General features: G+C 43.9%; 1 protein-coding gene across 1 annotated transcript in view; it reads left to right on the forward strand.

The window, feature by feature from the left end:
• LOC8038113 (collagen alpha-2(IV) chain) overlaps positions 1–26,698 on the forward strand; it is an 81,225-nt gene extending 54,527 nt beyond the window's left edge. Inside the window, exons 20-38 of the mRNA XM_040207141.2 lie at positions 15–105; positions 1,360–1,475; positions 2,549–2,726; positions 4,516–4,698; positions 6,103–6,324; positions 7,240–7,401; positions 8,209–8,379; positions 9,384–9,662; positions 10,943–11,118; positions 11,600–11,843; positions 12,085–12,192; positions 12,666–12,737; positions 14,292–14,414; positions 15,088–15,330; positions 17,036–17,170; positions 19,168–19,314; positions 21,114–21,422; positions 23,945–24,234; positions 25,446–26,698. Coding sequence (XP_040063075.1) covers positions 15–105; positions 1,360–1,475; positions 2,549–2,726; positions 4,516–4,698; positions 6,103–6,324; positions 7,240–7,401; positions 8,209–8,379; positions 9,384–9,662; positions 10,943–11,118; positions 11,600–11,843; positions 12,085–12,192; positions 12,666–12,737; positions 14,292–14,414; positions 15,088–15,330; positions 17,036–17,170; positions 19,168–19,314; positions 21,114–21,422; positions 23,945–24,234; positions 25,446–25,715 — 3,519 coding nt within the window. The 3' untranslated portion in view covers positions 25,716–26,698. The remainder of the gene's footprint in view (positions 1–14; positions 106–1,359; positions 1,476–2,548; positions 2,727–4,515; positions 4,699–6,102; positions 6,325–7,239; positions 7,402–8,208; positions 8,380–9,383; positions 9,663–10,942; positions 11,119–11,599; positions 11,844–12,084; positions 12,193–12,665; positions 12,738–14,291; positions 14,415–15,087; positions 15,331–17,035; positions 17,171–19,167; positions 19,315–21,113; positions 21,423–23,944; positions 24,235–25,445) is intronic.
• The last annotated feature ends 402 nt before the right edge of the window (positions 26,699–27,100 follow it).

Consider the following 27,100-nt stretch of genomic DNA (forward strand, 5'->3'; position numbering starts at 1 on the left):
CTCTCGCTTCATAGGGACTTCCGGGAGCACCCGGACGCGATGGACCTAAGGGTGACAAAGGAGAACCAGCTCGCATCAGCCCCGGAGAGTTTCCACCTGGAATAGGTGTGTAAACATATAACACTCAGCTAACGAACCACCGATTGTTGCTTAATAATTTCATTTTGCTCCAACATACTATATACTTACAAAAAAAAAAAAGACATTTAACGGAACAACTGGTAAAATAACAAGAGCAGGATATTCGGTTTTGTTTCGTCGTGAAAGAGGATATATAAGGTACCTTTTACTAGCAGGCCTCTGCGCATGTGCACACCTTCTGCCCAGATCCTTGCTTCCCGCTGTCGAAATTTTCGGAAGGCACCGTCCCGCACAACCACCGTTGTCAGCAGCAATTTTTACGTGCATTTCGTATTTTTTCATGGCTATCTTCGAGCATCGGCAGTGTAGGGCATAAAAGGAAATGAAAGCCTATGCAACGGCACGATGCCAATGTGTTCTGACGGGTGCAAGCGTGTTTGGTTGCCCATCATTCATAGTTTGCAAATAACCCCCCCCCCCCCCCCCCCTAAACGGCCCTCGTTGCTCGAGAAAAGTCCATTCCACTGATGTAAAATGTGATACCTTACATCTATATTTTACTATATCACATTTGTTGCATGCCTAATTTGTTAAGAGATTATTTGCTTAGCGAATACTTGCCACAAACCCTCATTACGTGCACACGTCGAATACCCGGTGCTTTTATAGAATCCAATTACAGTAAAAAAAATCAGAGAAAATTGGAAAGTATATATTTCAGTCAAATAACTAAATTATCCAACATAATGTCGTATTAATTATAAAGATTGACACTAGCGCAATAGCGGCTCGAGAGTATGTATAAGCCTCCAAATCTTTTAGACTATGCGAGGAGCAAGTCGTCTGCTTTTTGCGCAGAAGTTGCGGCGACGTCGGAGTGACGCCGAGCTTCGATTGACTTTGATTAAAAGGATAGTGGCTAGACCAGAATGCTAGATGCCTCGAGGTCTAGCCACTATTTATTTTTTAATCAGCCGATAAGAGCTCAGCGTTTTGGCATCATCAGAACCCTGTGCAAGAAGCAGGCGAACCTGCGCTCGTAGAACGAACGCTGGAGAGGAGTCGGATGGGCAGGAGAAAACCAGCAGTCATGGCGAGCAGAGGGCTTTGTGGGAAGGTCCCTACCTCCTTTTCTTAACCTGTCACATGCTATAGTCACTTGTACAATCTAAACTCGCACAGTGTTTCCTATAAAACCTGTAGTATACGAATTAGACTCGCTCCTATCTAAGGTTTTGGTCAATGCATTTCTTGTCGACTTTTTTCATCATCGCCCAGGCCAAAAGGGAGATCGAGGAAACGACGGAGCTCCCGGACCCCGAGGCTTTGATGGACGAGACGGACCACCAGGACCCCCTGGCCCCGATGGCCTGAGAGGACTCAAGGGAGAAAAAGTGAGCGTAAACTGTCACTCTTGTCGTTTCTGCAAGACCATTTGGTGATAGAATTTTAAAAAATCTGTAACTGCTTTCGAATCCATGCTCTGGATTCCCAGGTTTGTTTTAGCTGTAGCCCAGAATTAGTATCTTACATTGCGACAGGATAAAGGTAATGAATAAGTTACCTGCGTCTATCGAACGAGCCGAATACATGTGAATTAAAACCTGGTTGTAATTATAATAGGCCCTTTGCTCTATCTTCAAGAATAATATTCAAAACTACGTTATTGTAGCGCTAGGACGTTTTCGCGCAGCATTACAAAGCTAATCTTCATACCAAATGTTAGACAACGTTTGATATAGATGAAGTGCGATCATCAAATCGAAGTGTTTTTTTTTTTTTTCAATAGAAGGCCCGTAGTCGTTGATGTTAAAAAAAATACAGCTCTCGTTTTATTGGTCGATAATATTAGTCTCACAAATTCAGGAGTATGTGTGACGTTCACTTGATCAGCAAGGTTGTATTTCCCCCCTTGTGACTAATAATTACGATCAAGTTCATCATTCGTGAAAAAAAATTTGTATCTCTGCCAGCGACAATGCTGAAGACCGGTAGACTCCGTAGAACGATATTACACAGTAATATTGAGGCTTGTTTGAGCGCATATGCCGCGTGGCTATAGTGGCGACAATAGGCCTCACAAAACATATACACACAAAGATCTCTTTTTTTTTCTATCTTTATTTTAACAAACCTGTTTGTTACAATTGTATTCGTGTGTTATTTCACTGAAGTAAGAGTGCTTTGAGTGACACAAGTAGCGTGAGCACGACCATGCCGCATTTTTGAATTTTTTTTTTGTTTTTTTGTTATGGTATTGTGCGAGCACCGAGATATTCCTGCTTAAGTGATTTGGCCTGCTTCTCAGAGAAAACCAGACCAAATCACCAAACGCTTGTTCGCGTGAACTGCGTCGTGCTCTTTACATGGAGGGCGTGAATACGCCCCTGACAGGGCCAGGTTCTGTAGGATTGTCTCTTTGAGGATGAACAACCTGATTTGACCCCTCGTGGGTGATCATCGGTAGGGTCAAGCCGGACCACCAGGCGCCCCCGGTATTCCTGGTGCGGACGGGCGTCCCGGATCGCTTGGACAGAAGGGCGAGCCCGGGTATGGATACCCCGGCACGGCGGGAGACAGAGGACTACCAGGAGCCAGAGGACCGCCGGGAGAAAAGGGCGCCAAGGGAGAGCGTGGTCCTCCAGGTGCTTTTTTCTTTATTTTATAGAGATTAATTAACGTTTCATATAAGCTCCTAATACCTCGGTCAGGCAAGAAGCGCCTGTTGTTAAGCCAAGTGCCCGTTAGGCAATTAGCGAACCTGGTCAGGCCCCAGGAGAAACTTATTTTATCGAACTTTTCAATCGGTGATAGTATGAAACGTATGCTTGATATCAGAGTTAGCAGCACCATACGCCAAATAACAAATATAGAAGCTAAGCTTTCATATGTTTTATGTGTTTTTTTATCTCTAACAAGAATTTGGCCTTAAAATCCTGATAGCGATCCATCCAACGTCTCCTTAATTTCAGCCAACCCTTCCTTTGTCTACCCGCAGCGACCGTATCTTTATCATTTTTACGGTGACTTCATCATTTCTATGCTGGGATGATCAATTTCGGAGTTTGGACGGAACAATGACGGCTTGACTGGGTATGAGAACGAGATTAAGGACGTCTAGAGTTTTCTCTCTTGTATTATTTTTGTTTTTCTTAAAGGTCCCTTTCCTTTACTGTGCGAAACTGTGATACATATATACAGGAGGCACCTGTAGCAACATATCTCGCTGCTCTTTTCCTCTCCATATAGAAACTTGAATTCTGGCAATTCGTTCCCTCTAAATAAAAATACTTACAACTTAAAAAAAAAAAAAAATCCGAGTTGACGAGTATCGTTCCGACAAACTGTAAGGTATGATTAAAAAAAAAGCATTATTTCGACAACGAAATGTATAGTTTATCCCTACTGAAGATTGGATCAATTGAGATGCTGAGTGGTTAGCTCTTTCCTCTATGCCGAACGGTTGCTGATTACGTAACTTTGGTATGGCCCGCACGGTTTCTTTAAAGGGCAACTCCGCTTCATTTTTGGTTTAAAAAAAACAAAAAAACAATGCAGGTTTTCTTCAGTATCGCCTAGGAAGACCACACGTCAAATATTACGACGCAGTTCTGTCTAAATGTTTCTTAAACGGTCCGGCAAACTTTTCAACTCGCCAAGTTGCTGAAATCGGCTGACTCGAGTGGGCGAATTCATGCGCAACCAACAGCGCAGTCAAGGCTACGGCATGGGCGAAGACAACATTGAGCTAAACATCATTATCATGGCTTCCTTTTGCTTGTTTTTATTTCTCCGATCGAGCGTAGCGCATGATGTCAGCAACGTTGTTTCTCGGCGCTCAGCGGTATCCACGTGATTGGCGTACGCGCCTGCGCAGCGCGCTTCTTGGGAGCAGACCAACTGCCTGCCGTGGTCCCGCCGTTACCGCCGTCTTCCGCGTCACAACCACCGTCGTCGTCTCACCGTTTGTGATTATTGCCTCTCGGAGTTTCGTCCACACTATGGACACCACGTGCGCGGAGTCGCAGACTTATGCCGCAGTTGTGCCGACGTCGTCGAATGCCGTAGACACCAAAACGTGGCGAAGAGTGCGGTGCAGACGACACTCGCGCCTCCCGCACGCCCACCCCCATCCCGCCCGTCGAAGGGCCGAGAATCACGTGACATCTGGTACCACGTGATGGCCATGTACTTGGCGGCCCGAGGCCAATGTTGCCGGACGGGGCCGAAGTTTCGGTTTCGATTTCCGCTCGTGTTTAAAATTAGATTTAAAAATATATATCCAATTTTTCGCTAACCAAACGACGTAGTGTCTTTTACTAGGGCTTTTTAATTCGAAATCACTCATTATCCCGAAATCTTCGGAATTGAGCGGAGTTGCCCTTTAAGGTTATAATTTGCTAGAAGAAATAAGTCTACGTTTGTTTCCCTCAGCTCCCGGAAATGTAATCGGGCCCATCCCGGGACCACCTGGACCTCCCGGTCCTCGCGGTAGGGATGGTCTCGACGGACTTCCGGGACCTCCCGGACGGGACGGATTTCCTGGAAACGAAGGCGTCCTTGGACTCAAGGGCGACAAGGGAGATGCTGGATTCCCAGGCATGCCAGGCCCAAGAGGTAAGAATCCTCATATCGATCATCGCTCGAGCGCAGACATGTAAACAGTTCTAAAAGAGGTAGCTAAGTACTGTTATGCGCGTCATTTAGTTTAAAAGCATCTTATATTCGGTTACAGGTTAAGAGTGCCGGACAAGTTCTTCCTGCAAAGCCCTCCACTCTTTCCACTTTAGTAGAGCGAGCGCTAGAGTAGAGATGAGTTCCCCTTCGCCTCCTTTCCAGCGTTCACTCTACTCAAGTGGAGAGAGTGGGATGATATGCGGGAAAATCATATGCTCGGCACCCTGTCACCGACTATAATATGTTACTCGTTAGCGAGCCTAACATGGATTAAGTTACTTTACCTTAATAGTCGTCCGTCAATTTTTATTTTCTTCTTAGTTTTCACATTTAAACTATAGTGACCAACGTAAAGTTAAAATTGGGCAATTTTCTTAAATGAAAGCTGGCAGGTTTAGCCAATATGTGTCGTTGATATTGCCTGTCTTCAGTATTGCGAGTAGCAATAAATAGGAGTGACGGAGTGTGGTTGGTGCCATCCAGTTTTAGGGACGACTTTGTGGTTTGCGCCATCCAGTTTTAGGAACGACTTTGTGGTTGGCGCCATCTAGTTTTAGGGACGACTTTCAATGCCTATTTACGAGGCGTCTCTGGATTGAGATGCAGACACTGGATAGTCTTGGTAAAAAACAAACAACGTTATTCGTGTTTCTAAAAAAAAAACAAAAAAAACTAGATTTTGTTATTTTTACTTAGTACAAAGTACTTCCTATTTAAAGACCGGTTTTTATCTAGAGTAACTGAAAAAGTAACGAGTTATTAGTAAGGCCGTGATGCATATACATGTGTGCTTCAGCAAATATATTTTGTCTTGAAGTCGTCTATACTTCGTTTTACAATAAGAACGCAGTCAAAGGCTGGAATTTATACAAATATGGACACCCAAACTAAAGGTGCAAGGTCACAGAGCATTCACTGCACTTTATTAATTCAGCCGATGATACCACGCTCAAAAAAAGGACGACGAACTTCATGACGTTGTACATTCGACGCTACTTAATTGAACCCCTCGGCTCGTTACATCGGCTACGCTGAGATAACCTAAAACTGAGATAACCTAAAATCAGGGCTGCATGAGCATTACTGTCAGCACTGAGTCAGAGCTGAATTAATGCTGCACTTTGGGCCTACTAAAAAAAAAAGAAAAAGAAGTCAGGGTTACATGCATAAGAACGCTGATACAGCTCTGATAGAGTGAAAAATCAGCCCTCCGTTGTTAGAGTTTGGTTAGCACTGGTGTGTATGGGTCAACAGTCGCCTTTGAAGTGAAACGAAGTATAGCGTTCTACACTATAAGAAGGATTTAACCGATTTCTTGCTTTCCTTCCCAAAACATTTGCAAAGGTCTTCCGGGACCAAGAGGAGAGAAGGGAGAGACAGGCCCCATGGGGTTCCCTGGCGAACTAGGACTGAAGGGTCACCCAGGACAGCCCGGTCCCATGGGCCCACCAGGCCCCACAGGAGACCCCGGATTCCCCGGCTCTGGTCTGCCAGGTCCCCCTGGCGCCCCGGGTTACGAAGGACAGAAGGGAGAAAGAGGATACCCTGGAATACCCGGCGGAATAGGTGAGTGCAAATTCCAACCGCCCAGTGGAGCTTCGCACTCGCCACCATGAGTGTCTTTGAACTATTTTTTGAAAATATCAGTACTCGGTGTTGGTCACTTTCTATAGTCCGAATCACGTGGAATGGGACCATAGGGTCTGCCTGGTTCATATTATTCACAATGTCGCGACCACATAAAAGATAAGACCGATTATTTCAGGCATTGTGTTATAGCTGTATACTGCATCCTAATGCCCAGTTAATCTGTATTCAGTAGAGATTAAAACAAGTAAAAAATTGTTTCAAATGGTGGTATATAACATGTAGTAAACCACACCTATGACTATTTATGTATACATATAAGTGTATATGAGCGTAATAGATTGTCACTAATGGTGTGTGGGATTATATATAGCTCGCCATGACTGATCTTTTTTTTTATCGTAGACTATACTCACCACTGCTTTTGAGGGCATTCTCTGTTTATTTCAAACCTAGCAGCCAAAGTTTCTCCGAAGAAAGTGCCTTAGTGCATGCTTGGGTTCTTGTAGATATCCCAGCTGCAGTTATAAAGTTTAAGGAAACACAGGTCCCGAGTCGTGATGATTTCCGATTAAATCCAGTTGAAATGGGAAAAATCATGCCGTAGAAACGACTTGGAAAAAAGGTTGCTTAATTTTTTTTCTTTATTTAGCGATAATGCGGCTCTCCCATGAGGGCGATAGTAGAGTGGAATAAATGCAAAAGTACAAAAAAAAAAGATAAAAATACGGTTTAGAACGATGTCGTTAAGTGCAGCAATTACATTTTTGAATTTCAGAAAGTGCTATAGTATAATTTGCAAACAAACTCCAATATCTTATTGCCATAAAAAAAAAAATTAACGTTTGGAAACAATGTGCGATTGATTAGACACCTCGGTTGATTGAATTCCAGGCGAACCTGGACTCCCCGGATTCCCTGGCGAGAAAGGTGACACCGGTTTCCCCGGCTTGCCCGGTCTTGCTGGTGAGAAAGGAAGTAAGGGAGACGCAGCTCTTGAGGGGGCCCCCGGACCCCCTGGACCCCCCGGTATCACCGGACCCGTGGGACCCAAAGGTATGAGGTCGCCTCAGTCTTGCGACCTTATTACAATGAACCTTAAACTTTGAAAGCGACCGCGTGAGCGATATCAGGGACAGTTCATAGACTTCATTATTTTTTCTGATCCATTCAGAAACAGTGGACATATGGGGCACGTCCCTGCACAGAAAAAGGGCGTGTGCGTTGACGTGATTAATTTAAAAATTTCACGAACACATGGCCATCTGAAAACTGCATCTAAAAGTGCCAGCATGGTTAAAAACAAAACTCGCACCTGACATTCTAGGTCCGATATTTAGACGCTAAGTTTATGCTTTCATTTTGTCACTCCATATTGACCTAGAATTTTTGTACATAAGCTATCCTCGCTATTAGAGTAGGAAGGGTAAATATTCAAACTCGTCTTAAATAAAAATTCCCCCTCAAAACACACACGCACACACATAATTTTTTCACAATTTGTTTTTAGCAATCTGCACGACTCCGTGCAGAAATATCCCGTAGAAATGTTGAAGAACATAAGACGACCGCTTTGCATTTATCGTAGCAAACTGGACAGCCTGCAACAGTTTTATTAGCATTAATATGTCTATACAGTGAATAAGATTAACAAACGAAACTGGCAATTCTCAGTATGAGCTGAATTTATATACTTCAACAAGATCAACCAATACTTTTTATTAAATAGAAGGTGGAGGTGTACAACTTTTCTGTGTTCGTAATTTGACCTTTGTAGCTTCAATGTTTATTCATTTTCGGTCAAGTAATGGATTATATCAAAGAGGTCAAAAAGAGAACAGTGCGGTCTTTTTCCCCTTTAAGGCGACCGAGGATACCCCGGCGACTCTGGAAACCCTGGATTCCCGGGCCTTCCTGGAGCGAAGGGCGAGGGAGGACTCCCTGGTCTTCCTGGACTCCCCGGATACGACGGACAACCGGGTCTACCCGGAGAGCCGGGAAGGGACAGCTCCTCCGGATTCCCAGGACTTCCAGGTACAACGGCAGAGTCAATTGAACCTCGTTATGTTAAAAGGGCTCTAAGAATCCATAGACAAGAAATAATTGTTTTGCATTCTAATGAATCTGGCGTGTTTGTGCCACTACACCACGCAGTCTTCTTTTCTCTGGCCGTTGCAGTCAGGCACGGTTACGTTCTTCGCTTGGTTTTGCCAATTTATAATAATAAACTGGCAAAAACCAAGCGAAGAACACAACCGTGCCTGACTGCAACGTCCAGAGAAAAGAAGACTGCGTGGCGCAGTGGCACAAAAAGTGCTCCATGAGTAACTTGCTATTTATTGTACAAACCAAATAAGCAATGTATTGCCCCGTCCGGAGGAGAGGAGGTAAGAGTGCTGCTACCTGTGATCAGTACTAACGATCAATATATTATGAAAGTAAATCTTTTCTCGCACACAAGCCCGTCAGTAGGTTCAAGAGAATGAAAAGTACCACCGACAAAGGGAAAGTTGTTGCCATCTACCATGCCGTTCGTGGTGTGGATTTATGTGGCATGGAGCAGATAGACTCGTAGTAAAAAACATATAAAGCATAAAACACAAAACGTAACGATTACGCATCTTAAAAAAAAAAGAAATGTGTGCTCACACATTAAAAATTGTCAGTACTATATTTTCCCTGTGTTTTCCGCATTAGCAGACCATTGCTTGTCTTGCACGGCTTAACCGTTAATAGACTGAGTGCTCTACTTATTAAACAACAACCAAAACTGTGACTCAAAGAGTATCATGAACACTTCAACATGGTGCTAGATTTTAAATCAGTCTTTTTAGTAACCCTGTGCCTAGAAACAGGAGAAGATACTCTTCTCCTGTTTCTGCATCTGTTTTCTGTTGCATCTGTTTTCACTACTATAAAATCTGGGTTTAAGAAACGTATGCCTGAAGAACACCCGAGAGCCACTGTGTATAAAGATATCACGCAAATAAGACGTTGGCTTCGTCTATTTGCCTCACTGGACATTTCTGGACACGCAGGCGAAAAGGGCGACAGAGGGCCTGCCGGCCTACCCGGCCTTCCCGGAGTGCGCGGCAGTGACGGCTTCCCGGGAGCCGCGGGAGAAAAGGGAGACGCGGGCTTCCCAGGCGCCCCTGGCTTCGACGGACCGCCAGGTCTTCCGGGAGTCAAGGGCGAGCCGGGTCTGCCCGGCGCGCCCGGAGAGAAGGGTCTTCCAGGATTTGCGGCCGAAAAGGGAGAGAGAGGATTCCCGGGTCTACCTGGTCCAAGGGGACCACCGGGACAACCAGGAGCACCAGGTACAGCGTTGTATTCATCCAAAGCTATCCCAAAACGTATACATGGCGGCTTGCATGAACGCCTTATCAGCGGCGATCCTGGTGGCATAGCCGCTAAGCCCGCACCTTAAACAGCGTACATTCCGGACCACAAAATTTATTTTTGGCAAGACCAAGTGGGAATGATCACCAGCACGCTGCGTTGATTAGACACCTCGGTGCGACCCATTCATAAACCATGCGTTCTTAGTATGTTCTGCAATGTTCACCAACGTAACTACCCCCACGAATAAAGGCCCGTTCACACTGTAGCAACCGAGTACAACCGAGAGAGACGAGACGTGTTGAAACCTCTTAAAATTTCTTACGACGAGGGAACACACCGGCACGCTAGCGCGCTACGCTGGACGCTGGCACGCTACCCTGGAACTGCATTTCACAAGAGCGAAGGTTTCGCCGGATTTCCCAGGTCAAATGTGCGTAATGCCTATGAGAAAGTTTTGTTTATAACGTTGACAAAAGTGTTTCCAGCTTAGAAAGAAAGGATAATGCGCAAGAAAAATAGAAAATATGCCGGACCACCAATTTTACACTGCAACCCAATAGATGGCGCCAGTGTGTCCCCTCGTAATAAGAGATATTAAGAGGTTCTAAGGCACCCGGTTCTAACAGGTCGCAAGTGTGTGAACGAGCCTTAAAGGGGTGTCAATGACGATTCCAGAACAGATGTCTTTTCAATAAAAATATTGGCATACTTGCAAGCTTCAAAATATGACAAAATATTTTAAAGAAAGTTGCACCATCAAAACTATAACTGCTACAGCCCTGTACAAGCATCACATTAATCTTTTTCTCTCGCTACCTTTAAGCAGTTCGATCAACGGTTAGATCTGTGGCGTTGGTAACATACGCTCACAGCGTCCCGATGGTTTTTAATGAGTTGTTATTTTATGGACTGCTAGTCTGACTTCGTGTTGTAAGGGAATACTACCAAATAATATTTGCAAAAGCGGAGATGTCTCTTTGAGACCTATTTATTACAAAAGTGGCGCATTCGCGGTGACGAGTTATTCTTGGCATTGATGTCGTTCTCCTTTCTATCCACTTGCAACTTGCAGTGCGTGTATGCTTTGCAGAGTGTAAACATACAATACATACGCCATTAGCAAATGGTAAGAATACCATTCAGACATTACAGTTCTCATAGAAGTTTTTTTATTAATTTTTTTATTTCCACAAATATACATTTTATGTAAATTAGGAGAAGTCTATGTGCTAAATACGCCGTTGACACCGCTCAGGATTCGACGGAGTCATGGGACCTAAAGGAGATGCTGGTCTGCCTGGCCGTGGTCTGCCTGGCCTTCAAGGACTTCCGGGAGACAAGGGAGACGACGGTCGCGATGGATTCCCAGGAACTCCGGGCGAGAAAGGCTCCGAGGGTCTTTCCGGATTCCCGGGAGCAAAGGGAGACCGAGTACGTCAGATCACGAATCTAACTATTTGCGCTGACACCGCATTAACATGTCAAAAAGCTGACATACGCTAGAATCAAGGATACAGATACGATTATACAATATTCTTGCATGGGATCGCTAGTCATTCTCAAAATTCTTGTTTGTTCTTCGCATTGTGCATTGCTTTCAGTCTAGCCCATGGTGTGGTCTAGCCTTTAGTATGCGGTGCAGCGCAAATTTTTCTGCTTTTTGACGTAAAAACTCGGAGCTCTGATTGGCTCTGATTGGAAGCATAGTGGGTTCTTGCGCTGCGCATAATCACAGCAGACAACTGGTCCACTATGATCGCGCATCGTGATCCGGCGTTTTTATAAACTTGTGCCGCAAACTCATTGGCTGCGGAGCAAGACGCACGGAATTCTCCACACCCTGAGTTACTTTAGCAGCCAGTGACTGCAGACAATCATGTGCATGAAAAGCGCATGAACGATTACCTCGTAGGGCTACCCCGGCCTTCCTGGAGCACCGGGTCAGCCGGGCCGTGATGGCGAGCCCGGCTTCCCCGGACTGAAAGGAAAGGACGGCAATGATGGCTTCCCCGGTGCCAAGGGCGACAGAGGAAACGATGGATATCCGGGGGCTCCGGGCCTGCCAGGGCCCGTTGGCCCCGTGGGCCCAGCGGGATTCCCGGGCTTGGACGGCATAAGGGGTCTCAAGGGAGACCGCGGTTACCCTGGCCTTCCAGGTGATATTATAGTCCCGATCTGACTTACAACACTAAACAGATTTCGTGGAGCTTTTGCTATGATATTTACTACCATTTACTTGTAAAGTGCACAGTTATAGTGGTAGATGTTCGCAAGATGCGCGGTTAAAATATTTCTTTTTGCTAGTCGTATTTTGCGAGTAAATTAACTTCAAAACTTTGGATTAATAGAATACCTAAATGTTGTACAGTACTGATTCCTTCTATCTCCTCCTCAAAGGTGAGAAAGGAGAGAAAGGCTTCAAGGGAGACGAAGGCACCCCAGGCTTCCCAGGAGTTCCGGGAGAGAAAGGAACGCGAGGCTACGATGGAACACCAGGACTTCCAGGTAGGAGCTTTCACAAAATCATTACCTCGGGGGTTCAAAACATAGTCTTTGTTACCTCCCACAGTTTTCTTCAACTTTCAATAGAAGTTGCGGTTCCATTCCATATTGAAATATAGGCTACACTGCCATCATCTCTATAGATTGCATTCTTTGGGACCTGTGTAGCTGATAAACCTAAATAAGTCCCAGATTCCTATAATCAAATAGGTTTAAGAAAAAAAATTAAACAGAGAAGACAGGTTTATTTTTGTTTGGGTTATCACTAGATCACTAGGTGTGCAGCCACCGTAAAGCAGGGCGGGTGCGCACTACCGTTTCGCCGTTGAAGCTGAGAGAAAATCTGTCAGCGAAGCGCTCGACTGAAATATAAGATAACGTCGACTAAAGCTGAAGATTAAAAGACATAAACCACGAGCCTGATTGTTGTTCACTGATAATGAACACTCGAACTACGAAATGCTTGTCGCCCCTAGGGGAAAAGGGTGACCGAGGATTCCCAGGAGCGCCAGGGCTCAATGGTCTCGACGGAGAGCGAGGCTTCCCAGGTGAGTTTGAGACCACTTCAGCACTAAAATCTTTTGGCATGTCAAAAGTACTGAAGACATATTGTACGCGTCGAATCGGGCCCTTGTACCACAGCAATAAAATGTATTAGGTAAAGAAGAATTCTTCTTGAAGATGAAGTTAAAAACAATTTGAGGATATATGTTCTGCTGGTATTATGATATTTGTGGGAAGGTCTAAAGAACATCTCGTGGCTTTGGACAAATTATTAAATTAAATCAACATAAATTTTAATCTTGCAATATTTCGCTGGTTTATTTTTTTGTAAATAATATAGTCATAGCTATTAAACTTCTTTTGTACAAGAATAAATCACATGACGGAGCAATGCATTATCATACAAAAAAGGGTTTAGTATGTTTCAAACATAAAACGGCGTTTTGGAAAGTAGGTCTGCTTCTCTACCCCACTTTGAATAAAAAGTAAGAAAGCAGCTCTTTGCAATGTTCTTCGGTCGCGTGAACTGGTCATGATTAAATACCTGTGCCTAACTGAGAAACTGTCTGGCAGCCGTAGTTTTAAAAATTACTTTTATATTTCAACAATTTGTGACTAGTTGGTGCTGGTGCAACATTCATTGTTATCTTTCTCTTTCTATCATTCAGTTACAATTTTGACAAGAGGAAATTGTATATATTTTTAAAAATGCCTAAAAGAATTTTTTTTACATATCTAGGATGCCCGCCTTTAAGCTTTAGTTAACTGACACGTTTGCAAGATGACGCCAACGCTGGTGAATGTTCCCAAACTCATCAGCACTAAAATCGTCATGGTTTCACAAGAAACCTATTCTAAAACTACTGAACTTTACACAGGAAGAATAAACCAAACTCGAAACAAAATACAAAAAAGAAAAACACAAAAAAACAGATCTTTGTAAAACTAAAGGAGAAGATATGTTCGTCCTGTTTTGTTCCGAGTTTGTTTTATTCTCTTTGTGTCAAATCAGCTTTCCCGACACGCTCTATAGTTAATCTTAAAACTATTTAACATTATACTTTCGGAGCTTACTTTGAAACGTTAACTTGCTATTCTCAGTTGTCGATAGAGATTCTAAGCAAATCGAACCTTGTGACCAGGTCCTGGACCTCCTACGGGCGAAATATATAACTCTGACGAACTATAACAATAGCGTTTCGAACACTGTCGATTTCCGATTGATTACACTTTCATCTGATGTTGTCTTTGGCCAGGGTAATTATTAACGACGACTAAAAGAGTATTTTGCCTAACGTTTCTCATCATCGAGCAACATGCCGGGGTAATTATTAACGATGACTAAAAGTGTTTTTTAATTAACGTTTCTCACCATCCAACATGTTTCCAACGTCGTCATTTACCGAACTTCCTGCTTAGACTGCAGCAATTCGCTATTCCAAGTGCTTTGCGGTAAAGTAGACACTCCAGATTTCTTAGAATGTGCCGAGCAATAGTTCTTGTGGTGATTCGTTTTCGCATAAAGAATCTACAGTAAATCAATCCCCTACGTCGGTGTCGATTAAGTGATTATTTAAATCCACGTGATCTTCTTCTAGGTGAGCCAGGAGCTCCGGGTCTGCAAGGCCCGCCGGGCCGAGGAGGCGTAGGAGCCAATGGAGAGAAGGGCGACCGGGGCCGACCGGGTGCCGACGGTTTCCCTGGACTACCTGGACTCAAGGGTGAGAGAAGCAGCATCGCCTGGAGGCTTCCTCATTGCTCGACTAAAACAGAGAGAAAGCGCGATTATGAATGATTTCAGGCATCTGAATTCTATCATTTATGTTTGATCTGACAACTCAGAACAAACAAAACACGGGAAGCGGATGACTGCTATATTCTTGGGAAGAAGGTAGATCTCACTTGTTCCAACGTGTTCAGAGGCTTCCTTTTTTAATTGTGACACGAAATCGGTTAGATATTTTGTTGTTGTTGTTTTCCTTCCCAAGTTATGATGATTGCAGTTCAATATACTTAATTCAAACTAAAGCCGTTTAGATTGTAATTCTGACAATAAAAAATAAGGTTGCTTTCATAGTCACTTCCCTCGAAAAAAATCAGCGTTTACTAAAAACCAATAGATACATGCTCTCCACATTCATTAGATCGTGGATCGCATGTTTGTTTGATCTGTCAAAAAAATATGATGTACCCTCAAGGGAGACCTTCCAGTGCAATGAATCTGATTGTTTGGGTATTTTTTTCTTGCGACGTGGGCACCCGAAAATGTTTTTATGTCCTCGGAAAAGTCAATGAAGAAAGCGCATGACCATAACGTTTACCTCTCAGTGACGCTCGAGGACATCAGTAGTTCCTATCCTGAAGAAAATGACTCCCACAACATTTCCCACGCAGGTGACGCCGGACTGCCCGGCTTCCCCGGGGAGAGGGGTCCTCCCGGAGAGTCCAGTGCTGGTGACATGCCCGGTCCCAAGGGTGACCGAGGATTCCCCGGAGCCCCGGGACTTCCAGGCAGGGACGGCTACCCCGGCCCCAAGGGGCTGGACGGCTTCCCAGGCCTTCCGGGAGAGAAGGGAGACGCCGGGTACCCGGGGCCCCCTGGACTACCAGGACCATCAGGTCCATCTGGCTTACCAGGTACGCAACACATGCATCTGCTTCTCCGACTTCGATCAGAAGTGGTCTCGAATAAAGTCTTCGTTAACTTTCGTCTTCTCTGAAGATGAAGAGGATTCGTTCAATTTCATCGAGTATATATTTTAATGACTCTTCAAGATTCATATAAGCATTCTTGGATAATACTGCGCGCGCGCCAGACTGTATGACATTTGTACTATACTTCGCTTCAGCTTCGGTCCAGACGCAGCCGATGGTACAAGCGCGAGCATGTGGCCCAGAACAGTGCTTGCACTGCACGAGCGCGCGTGCTTGGCAGGGACGCTGAAAGCCCGGAGCTCGCGCTTGTAGCTTTGGCCGCGTCTGGACCGAAGCTGAAACGAAGTATAGGTCTCTCCCAAAAAAAATATTTAGAACAGGGGAGGCCAAACTTTGCGGGTCCAAGTGCGGCTCGCGGCTCCCCGGCAAGCGTGCCCCCCTTCCCATCCTGCGTCCTCAAAACGAAAAAAAGTTGCTAAATTAAAAAAAAAAAAGATCACAGTCTTGGCCAGCCTTTTACAATGCTACGTACATACAGCAGGACTGCCTTTTGACATATAGATGTGTCTAGTGCTGTTTCTTTTATTGTCCTAAAAAGGATTTCAAACTGTATACGTATAACGGGCGTTAGGGACAGTGGCTGGTTAGAAACCGTGCATTCATTTCCTTATCGATTGAAGAAACGTCCTGCTGCCTGGTGTTACTTGGTGTAGTCGACAATTATGCCTGTCCCCTTTCGAAAGCACTGCTCCTCCATATCGTTTCGTGTTAAAAGTAAACCCCCCCCCCTTTTCTTTCTTTGTTTTTTTTTGCGTTTTTTTTAAATACTTTTGTAGTTTTGTCTGCGCTTCTAACCCCATGCCACTCTGGCCACCCCCGATTTAGAGTTTCTTTCTTTAATTGCAAAACTAAACTGTGCATCGTCGAGCGCTCAAATTCTACCCAAAAATAGCGTTGGCAGAACGAACGAGATTGCAAAGTTTCTTTAATTAACCGTTAATTTTTTTCAAACGTTAGAAGCGATTCTTAAAAATTGTCAATGGGAAAATGGCGTCCGACGAAGCCCACGAATACATGCGGCTGAATGGCGTGAACTTTCGAGAACGAGCCCTACTTTTCTATTGACTTACCCCACGTTGCATAATCTCAAGAGAAGTTCCAAAAGAAAATAACGAAAAACATTTGCTTAGGTTTTCGTGAATTTTCCTTTATAGTTCATACTAAGAAAGCTAATGATAGAACGCTTCTGTACGCGTGTTTCTCAAGTCAAAAATGAAAAATTGTGGGACGATTAGGAGGCATGATGCGTTTGGACAGCGAAAGCTGTGCTGCTTGAGATGAGAATGACAATCGTCATATTATCGCAAAGTTTTCCGTTAAATTTAGCGGGGAAACTGAATTGATCCATAGGTCACTTAACGTCAATTTTTTCCGCTTAATTTAACGGGCAAACTTAATTGGTGCAGGTGTTTCTGCCAAATTTAGCAGGGAAGCTTCGTTTACGCTCACGCCGTTGCGAAACCGGGGGTCGGGCCCGTAACAGCTACCACTGTAAAACACACATCCAACATTAGGAGAAGTTTTCGTGAATTGGAAGATTCAATAATATCCGAACTAAAGCTAGAATAGTGTGCCGCAGCTACAATAATCCGCCAAAGAAAATGTTTTTGCTTTTCTTTTTATGCAGGTCAAGACGGGTTCCCCGGACCACCGGGAGTCAAGGGAGATAAGGGTGACGCTGGTTTCCCTGGAATTCCTGGTCTTGCTGGACTGAAAGGAGATGCCGGGTATCCTGGACTACCTGGTCTGGACGGACCCCCCGGTAAACTACTTACATGCTAAAGCTCATTTGAATGTGTGTGTGGGATATTTTTTTGCCGGTTTCATTTGCATTGAGACGTCAAACAACTCACTGGCTTATCAAGCGTTTGTCCTCTTGGTAGGAAGTACAATGTAACACGCTGTGTATACTTTTAAATTGGATGATCTTAGATAATTCTACATATGTCGTAATATCTTGTAGGTAATTGACTGTTTATTTATTTATTTTCTTTTGCTTTCATTAAATGTTGAACGTATTTATTTTCCACGCGGAAGAGCGAACTAGAGTTTACCCAGGCCCCTGGCCGGTTCCGATTTTTGTTTCTGTGAGTTTAACATTACGTTTTTATATTTAAAGATGCAGATTACAAAAGGCGAACAAAGACAGGAAAGGCGCTTTACAGCGATGCGGTAGCGGCTTTTTTCGTCCACGCATTTGTGCTGCATATCTATTAGTGATGGGCCGAATCTGCCGAACTTCAGATTCGACATGGTTCGGCACATGCCGAACTATTGAAGGAAGGTTCGGCAAAGATTCGGCAAAAATTTGGTAAATGTCTGCGCACGCGCGAGAATGCGAGGGGACGATGGATTGAAACTGGACGCCGTGCGGTAGTGCGGTTATCATCAAGTGTAGTACAACCAGCGGTTACTTCGAGGTGTGGAGTAGGCAACACGCAAATGGCAAACACGGTAACTGTGCGTTTGTGAGCCTTTGCTAGTATAGTTCTCTTCAATATTTTATTCCTCAAGAACAGAAGATAAACCAGTAATTTACTCGGTCAACTGCGCAAGTGACAAATGATGCGGTACATTCTGGATAACGTGATTTTCATTTGACCTTTCCAGTGATGCAACAAGGTAGTTGAAACATTGACTGACAATTACTTTAAAACACTTCTCGCATAACAATCCTGTTTTCAGCTCAGAAGTAGTTTGTGCCAAAACAATATAAAGTTGCTTTTTAATTAGCGTTATTTCGCGGTTTTCATGTATCTGCGTAAAAGTAAATAGAGAACTATCATGCTTGACGTTGCACATCCGACATTTCTAACCCTTTTCATCTCCTCAAAATGTCCGTGTGTGTACTAAGATCAGAAGCCGGCATTTTAAATGTTAAAAACGAGACGCTGCGGATATGGGAAGCACACTTTCATGCAAAGCTGACGTCAAGTTACTCAGATCGAAAAAAAACATGCAAATTAACAATAATACTGTTATCTCTTCTTGTGAAGGCTCATTCGACCGTTGCATTCGTTCTCGCGCAAGAAACGGTAACTCACAAAGAAAGTAAGAACGCAGTGTTATGGCCTTTATTTTAACAATTGTACACACTTCCAGGGTTGCGCTGATGAGGCCTCAAAAGCGAAACTCTCGTAGCGTGATTCACGACTGCGCTCGCTACTACTCAACGTCGTTGTGACGCCACTTTTACAAGAAGTCACTGTAAAATTGCCAGTGAGCACACAAAAAGGACACCGGTACAATTATCTTCTAAAATAACCCCTTATTTAGTCATAACTGTGCCAATATGCATTACACGTTGCATTTAAGTTAAGAGCAAAAATAACACCTTTTTTCGCTCGAAAAAACTAAATACCAGCGTTAAGTCTCGTAATAATGTATTTTTTCCGAATGTTTAGAAACGTTCGGCAGAAGTTCGGCCTTACCAAATCGTAAAATTCGGCGGCGAATTTTTGATTCGGCAAAAGTTTGGCTCCTCACTAATATCTATATAAAAAAAAAATACTCCTCCAAGATTCCATTCTAAAATTACGAATGTTTTATGAAATCGAAATATATTTTGCAAAAAAAAAATATCATGGTATGTAAAAGCAACGCCTTTAAGAAGCATTTGAGGTTTAGCATTTCCGATAAAGCATAAACTTCCCATGTTTTTCCTAATGATTACTTGCCGAGAAACTGATTTCAGTGGTGCCTTCTTCGTTCTGCTTTGTCATCTGCACATGGCAATGCCAACCGTGCATTACCATACAGGTATCAACGGATTACCCGGGCAGAAAGGAGAACCCGGACCAGCCAACATTCTGCAGGGCGACAAAGGAGACCGAGGTTTACCTGGCCTCCCGGGAGCCTCTGGTCCCCCTGGACCCAAGGGATTCGACGGCCTACCAGGCTTCCCAGGTAGGTCCCTTTCGGGGTCTAGCAAAGAAACCGACAGCCTGAAATCAATCAAAACCAAAAAGAGACCAAACTGAAGAAAGCGTAAGTAAACAGACGAGCTGGTTGATGATACACATACTTGAAAACGCCAGAGACAGCAGACGAAGGGGACGAACGCAAAACGTTGAGACGTTTTGGGTTTGTCCCCTTCTTCGTACGTCGTCTCCGGTTTTTTCAATACGACCAAACCTACACGTCTTAAAAGATATTCTAAGGTGAAGCTCGGGTGGTTGCTTGAACTACCCCAACTAAACACATTCCCGGAATACCAGGTTTTAGTCTCTTCGACATGTTTATTATGTCTAAATTTAAAATAGTCATTGAGAAAACGGAAATTCAAGATTGATGCCAAAACAAACATTCAAATTTTCCCGCGCTTTCCAGTGGGGTGACGTCGCATGTTGAATAACTTGCAAACCGAGCAGGCCAGCCTAATATACACACACAGACATATATATATATATATATATATATATATATATAAGTCAAAGATGCGTACTGTTACTAATTTATATTACGACGTTTCTAACTTAATTTATATTAAATTAAGTTACTAATTTGAAGTTTATTACGACGTTTCGAGCGGGGACCGCTCTTCATCAGGTGAAGAGCGGTCCCCTCTGGAAACGTCGTAATAAACTTCGAATTAGTAACTCCGACAGTACGCATCTTTGACTTATTAACTTTTCCCTGTCCATTGTTCTTATATTTACCTTACTTCACGCGTGTTTTTTTTTTTTTTTCGTTTTGCTGGCGAGAGCATTTATTTCATACCCTAAATTTTGAATCACTGAGATCTGATTTGGAGTATAAAGATCAAAAATTAATTGTAAGATTTGCTATTCCTCCTGTCACTGATGTTTACGGTACATTCCATCAAGAACATTTAACTCCGCTGATATCTCCGTGTATAAAACTAACCCCGTAACAAACACCTTCAAAACGCGTACATAGACTGCTCAGAAGATATTGTAACCCATTACTGATGTTTCATTGATACTGTGCTTCTAGATATTTTCGGGCTACGTGTTTTCATATAATGTTGTTGGGGGTTAGAAACATAAGTTATGTCGCAGTCATTTAATTGCAATAATAAGTACGCTCAGATTAGATCCTCCTGCAATGTAATGCACCGAATGGAACCAAGTGGAACGCAGTAACATTTTTTCAGGGTGCTGGTGGAATGCTCAATTTGTATCAGTTCCGTAGCAGTAAATTAAAGTTTGTCAAAAATTAAGTTTTTATAACTCGCGATGGTGGTAGAGCGAAAGTAACACTAAAGACATAAAAACTTTAGAGGCAAAAGGGTAAGATAGTATTTCGTCAAGAAATTACCCAAGTGGAAAGCTGGAGCAAGTGCCTTAATCCTTCGTAATTCTTAAGCTGAACTTGCGCCTCCCTCCCTGTTGAGTTTTCCGCTTCAGGTGCTATAGATGTTACAAAGGCTCTATGGGGAGAAACTGAAGGAGAAGAAAAGTAAGAGGGTGACGGTACGTCAGGGTGCGGAGCCCGGAGTTTGAACACCAGATTCTGCGTGACAAGAAGACGGTGCGCTTGTTCGCTCTGATTAGAAGGAGAGTATGGTTAGTGACAAAGGCAGCTACCTTTTGCGTCTACCCAGTATCCTTTCAGTCTGAGCGAGGCTTTCAGACGTCACAGAACAGTTTCGTATCTTCCTCTTCTTCAATTTATCTTGATATTAGAACTTGTTGGATCTTGCATGAATCCTGCCCTTAAAACAAGTTTGTCGTCCTGTGCAGGCCTGAAGGGAGAACTCGGTCGGCCGGGACCACCGGGACTTCCGGGACCCGTTGGACCGATTGGCCAGAAGGGCGACAGGGGTCTTCCAGGTCTTCCAGGAGCGCCGGGTCTGAATGGCGTCGCAGGTCCCCCTGGCAACCCCGGCCCCGTGGGTCTGCCCGGCGGAGACTACCTCATGGGCATCCTTCTCGTGAGGCATAGCCAGTCGTCCACCGTGCCCACTTGCTTCAACGGAATGACGCAGCTGTGGGACGGCTACTCGCTGCTTTACATCGAGGGCAACGAGAAATCTCACAACCAAGATTTGGGTAGGCTTCCTCCCGATCCCTTTAGGATGGCTGCTGAAACATTTAGATTTTGAGTTCTTTGGTATTACACAAAGAAATACCGGCCTCGGGGATGGTACGATTTGGGTGACTGACAGATAAAGGAACACAGTGCGTGTCGAGTCCCAGGCATATTGTCGCTCCGCAACCAATGAGATTGCTGCATTGACCGATGAGAACGCCGGAAAACCAATCACGAAGCAAAGCTTGTAAACATAATAAACAACGTCCTGCGTTTCTTAAGTCTTAAGTATTAAAAGCATCATCTTGGTGTGCTGCAAAGCTCCTTCGTTCGCTTTAGTGACGAGGTTTGAGTCTATCATGGTATGAGGCTACCATGATAGACTCAAGCATACAAAACAAAAAGTGTCCCATATATGAAAACACAAAACTCGTTAGCCCTCTATTCTCATTTATTTCAAATCACAGTGTCTGATGCGGCAAATAGACTCTTTCCGAAATTGTGAAATGATGCATAGATTATGCGCAGCCGCCATTTGTTGGTCTCATCGCTTCGCGTCGAACACTTACGCAGCACTCGTGTGCAGACTTGTGCTCGTTAATTTGGAAAATGTAATGGATTACAATCACAAATTACCGAGCCTCAAATATAATGAATTACCGTTAAAAATTACTTTCTCTGAAAAGTAACGGATTACTTTACTCGTTACGTTGCAAATTACTTTCACCTTACTTTTTCCGTACACTGATCCATAAAGCAATAGAAACAATATTATATTTTTCAAAAATATTTTGCAACACTAATTTTCATTTCTCATACGCCCCTATTATGGTTGTCCTTGTAAAAATAAACTATTGTATTTAAGAGAAAGAGTGTAGGTGCAGTCCGTCCACCTGTAAGCTGGCAAGGCACCGAAAGCTGCAACCACACCCGCCATCCCGCTAGCTTACGGCCTCCGGAAATGATCCCTGAAATTGTGCAAAGCTAGCGATGCGCATGCTCAGTAGCAGCATCTACCTCCGCTACAAGGTTCGGAGCTACAGAAGCGATCTACGAGAGCACCTTTTCGACTCGGGTGTTTCGCCCGTTATTCACAAGAAACGAATAACTTGATTCTAACGTTACAATGTATAGCCAATGCAGAATGCAGGTGTCGCAGCTTACCTTGATGTGTTTCCGTAAATTAGTTTGTTTTTTCTTGCTGATAACAATTTTTTTTTGCAAGCAAAGCATGCTTTGAAACTTTAGGTTTCCATTCTCCTTAATGCCCTAAATTTTAAACATCTCATTAAGACATGACCATAGAGACGAGGAACACTCCATGACCGAAAACTCCACCAGTCAGAGAAAAACTCGCGGTTACGGGTTGTCGATCGTTTCATCGGTTCTCACTTTCATACCAATATTCGTAGACGACAGGGTAGGGGAGGGCATAGAGAGCGAGAGAAGCGGTGGACATCGGCCTCACAAAACTATAGAGGCCACACCACTTTTACGCGTTATCTCTCTCTCTCTCTCTGTCGGCACTCCTTAGATGGCCTAACCCCCCCCCCCCCCCTCCCCTTTATGTTGAGAGTTGACTGTAAAGTGAGGAGTGGACTCGACCACCATGCCCAGACAAGTAAACCAAAAGAAGTATCGCCCGTACCCTCGAAGTGGGTGCTCTTAGCCTCGCGCCGCACGCTTTTCAGCCGTGCCTCAAGAGTGTGGTTGAATAAAGTAGCGCACATCAAAGGACAAAGATAATTAGTCCTCTTCGTGCAAGGCTACATGGTCTGTCACGCGAGTTGTGAACCCGCGAAACGGGGGGGTACGGACCCGCGTTTGATGTTTGTGCAGGTGGCGGGAGACGTCGAAAAATTTAGAAAGGGGAAAACGGTGTAAAAGACAAAACAAACACGAAAAGCTTTCGCCTGCCCGGGAGAAGAAGAAAAACACAATGGAAGGCGACGGAGAACCTACTCGGCGTTGTCTTACTTGATCTTTCGTATATTTGAACATGCCTTGCCCGTTTCTTTAGCGGTTCTAGTGACCGGCCATACAAAATATCGTGTTTTCGTTTCGGCTATTCTCCCCTTGCTGATGTTTTCTACTTTGTTGAACTTGCTCTCTTTATGCTGCTGAATGTTCTGCTCGTATTGCTCCAGTTACTGTATTATGCTCATATGTTTAAGTAACGAGTAATTAAAGTAATCAGTTACCAATATTTTGTAACGAAATTATATTACAAATTACTTCCGAAAAAAAGTAACGTGGAATTTACAAAATTACTTAAAAAAGTAACGGATTACAAGTAATCCGTTACTTCCCAAGTCTGCTCGTGTGGAATGCCTTTCGATCCGAGTCCGCTCCGAATGCCGACGAAACGCTAGTGTCCAATGCGTGCTCACAGTGCATGACCAACTAATGACGTCCGCACATAATCTATGCATTGTTTCAAAATTTTGAAAAGTGTCTATTGATTCCTAATTTGATCATCTCTGTTTATTTTTATTTATTGTTTTGATCGTTTTGTGGTGTACTTATTGTTCCTTTACACCAGGTTACGCTGGATCCTGTCTCCGGAGGTTCAGCACGATGCCTTTCTTGTTCTGCGACTTCAACAGCGTGTGCAACTACGCCAGCCGAAACGACAAGTCCTACTGGCTCTCGACCAATGCCCCGATTCCCATGATGCCAGTGGGTGAAGCCACTATCCAGCAATACATCAGTCGCTGCGTCGTATGCGAGGCGCCAGCCAATGTCATCGCCGTGCACAGTCAGTCCATGTCCATTCCGGAGTGTCCATCAGGCGGCTGGAACCAACTGTGGATTGGATACAGCTTCGCCATGGTTCGTAGAACTGTACTATAGCATTGTACAGAGTCAGCAGAGCCAACGCCGCAGAAGGATAGCAGTGCCTAACCGGGGTCGTCTATCTAAATCTCCAGTGTCTTCCCGAAATGTTTGAGCCTATAATTATCTGTAATGTTCCTTAAGTTTGACTACTCTAAAGGGTTATGATCTCAGCAGCGTTTTTAAATGTCGCTAGGAAAATATATCCCAAATCAATACAGGCTCATTGCAAAATACTTTCTGTCTTGAAGTAATCGGCGCCAAGACTGCCTTTTATAATAAGAGTGGGCCGCTTTTACAAAACATTAAAAAAAAGGTTTCATGAAGGTCATTGGAGCATGATATCCTCGTCTTCCCCACTGAATAACCTCATGTTATAGCGATTTCTTTACACTGTGCCCACCTTGGAAGGAGTCGCGTCTCAATGAACACGTTTGGCAGTGCGGCCGAGAAGTATGTACGCGTAAAGTTGCGAAAAACCAGATTTAAATTTTTTTCCGGTTTGATACGGTCTGTTTGACTGATAACGCCGATACTATATTAGCCCAAATTTACCAGAATTAATAATTCGCGAAGGTGAAATCAGGTCATTGTATTAAGGGTTTGGGGACAACGATGGAAACTAAAGCCCAGTTGCCTTACAGCGCTAGTTTCAAAAAGGAGTGAACTCGATAAGGACCAAAACTGCCACATTAGGCGCTGCAGCCCCTCTCTTCCTTGCACAGCTAGCTGTTTTTGTTATGTTTCGCTCTTTTTTTTTAATTTATACTTTAGTTTCGAAAGAAGAACTGTTTCAATTACAGATCAATACACTATGTAAAAATCACCCTTTCAAATATGACATGAAATCAATATTTACGACACAGCTTTATTGAACTACTCCTAAAAAGCCTTCCACACTGAATTTTGTGATTACTTTTTCAGAGTTCAAAAGCACTTTTCGCAGCCAGAACTACGCGTTACCCCACGGATAACGCGTAGTTCCGTCGTGACATTAGGGAGTTTTTGTAGATCACTTTCGGCGTCCCGCAACGGCTTTCCGCAACCCGCTACGGTACCCGTAACTCTACAGTCAACGTCGTAGGCGCGCAGGCGCAGTAGCGTCTTCTTCGTTGCGGAGGGCTTAACGTAGGGTGAAACGATGTCTACGAAAACTCCCTTTTATTGTTTCGCCACCGTAACCCTTTTCCTGACTCTTCCGCGCACAGCACACCGCAGCCGGTGCAGAGGGCGGCGGACAGTCCCTGTCCAGCCCCGGCTCGTGTCTGGAGGACTTCCGTGCCACGCCGTTCATCGAGTGCAACGGCGCCCGTGGCACGTGCCACTACTTTGCCAACAAGCTGAGCTTCTGGCTGTCCACCATCGAGCAGGACTTCCAGTTCGAGCGGCCCGTCAGTGAGACCCTCAAGGCTGGCAAGCTTCGTAACCGCGTCAGCCGCTGCGCCGTTTGTATCAAGGACTCGAATGTGGGCCTCTAAGAGTGAAAGCGTAGAAAAAAGAAAGGCGGGAAAAGAAAAAGAAAATTACGCGAAAGACAAGAAAGGCGCCATTTTTTTTTCTGCAACACTTAAATTAGAGAGATTTTTATTGTTGTTGTTGTTATTATTGTTTTCCTCCTCTTTTTTGTTTCCCCTTCTCATCGGCACAAGTGTCTTCCTGGCTTGTCCTCTTGCGGTTTTTGTTATTCAGGAAAGCAAAGGGCGCATTTGTACATGTCTCCATCATAGCTCTTCTATTTGTGGGGTGCTGTTTTTTTTTTTTTTTTTACGTTGTTCTTTACAAAAAAATAAATAAAAAAGCATTGTTTTTCATATATATTTTCGGTCGCCCATCGTACTTGTGGGGTAGAACAGCTGTTTAGTGAATTGCTAAGTCAAGCAGAGTTTATCGTGCACACATAAAACGGACAAACTTAACATAAGTAGGCGAAAGCACTCATCACATTACACCTAAAAGAGCAGTTGCATTCGATAGCTCTAGTTGTTCAATTGTTTTATTATCTGACATAGGAACGGGCATCGCTAATCGAAAACTTTATTTAAGGTTTACCTTTTTGTGTTCATTGAGCAAAATGCAATGCCATTTGCAATACAGATACATATCTACATACGCTGGGGGAAAGACTTTCATGCGAACAGACACGACTCACACAAACACTGCTGCTTGTGCAAGGTAATCAACCAGTCCTCTTTCCCTCCTCGAGCTACGTGCTGCATTTCTTGTAACACTGCCATTTTTATATTACGAGACCAATTTGTTTTGGCCGTGAAATCTCATTGTGTGACGTCGAACGTGTTGTCCGCCGGAACAGCGCAGCCTAGAAATGTTTTCCTACGTACCATGTTTGCGGCTTGTGGGTCTGGGAAACACTGCCAATGAACTATGAACTAGTCGCTCTGTGTAAAAATAAAAATTTATGTTGCATAAAAATAAAACAATGCTAAGCATTTTTATGTTCCTACTTTCTGCGTTGACTTTTCTTCGATGCAATTATATACGCATATATTTGTTTTTTCATTGATTTCCCAAACACGATATGCTACGTTTCCCGGAGCTCCCGCGATTTCTTTAGCGACCTCAACTAACTATATTTTCGGAATCACCGGCCTTCACCCTTTCCTGTATGCTATTTAATATCGCGAAATTCAGAATAGTTATTGTAAAATCAGGAAGTGAAGATGATGCTAAAAATCAACATTCAAATGTACCCGCCGTTTCTAGTACCGTGGCGTCAGTGGAAGGCAGGTTTGTAGGTCGAGCGGGTTGTCTAAAAATTGACTATGTCGAGCATTTGTTTTCTGCTTCTGCGCGGGTGTTGAGCGCGCTTTCAAAACATTAATTTGACACCATGAAACCGCTTGTA

The sequence above is a fragment of the Ixodes scapularis genome, unplaced genomic scaffold (assembly GCF_016920785.2).
Source record: "Ixodes scapularis isolate PalLabHiFi unplaced genomic scaffold, ASM1692078v2 PGA_scaffold3__209_contigs__length_174095766, whole genome shotgun sequence".
NCBI classification, from domain to species: Eukaryota; Metazoa; Arthropoda; class Arachnida; order Ixodida; family Ixodidae; genus Ixodes; species Ixodes scapularis.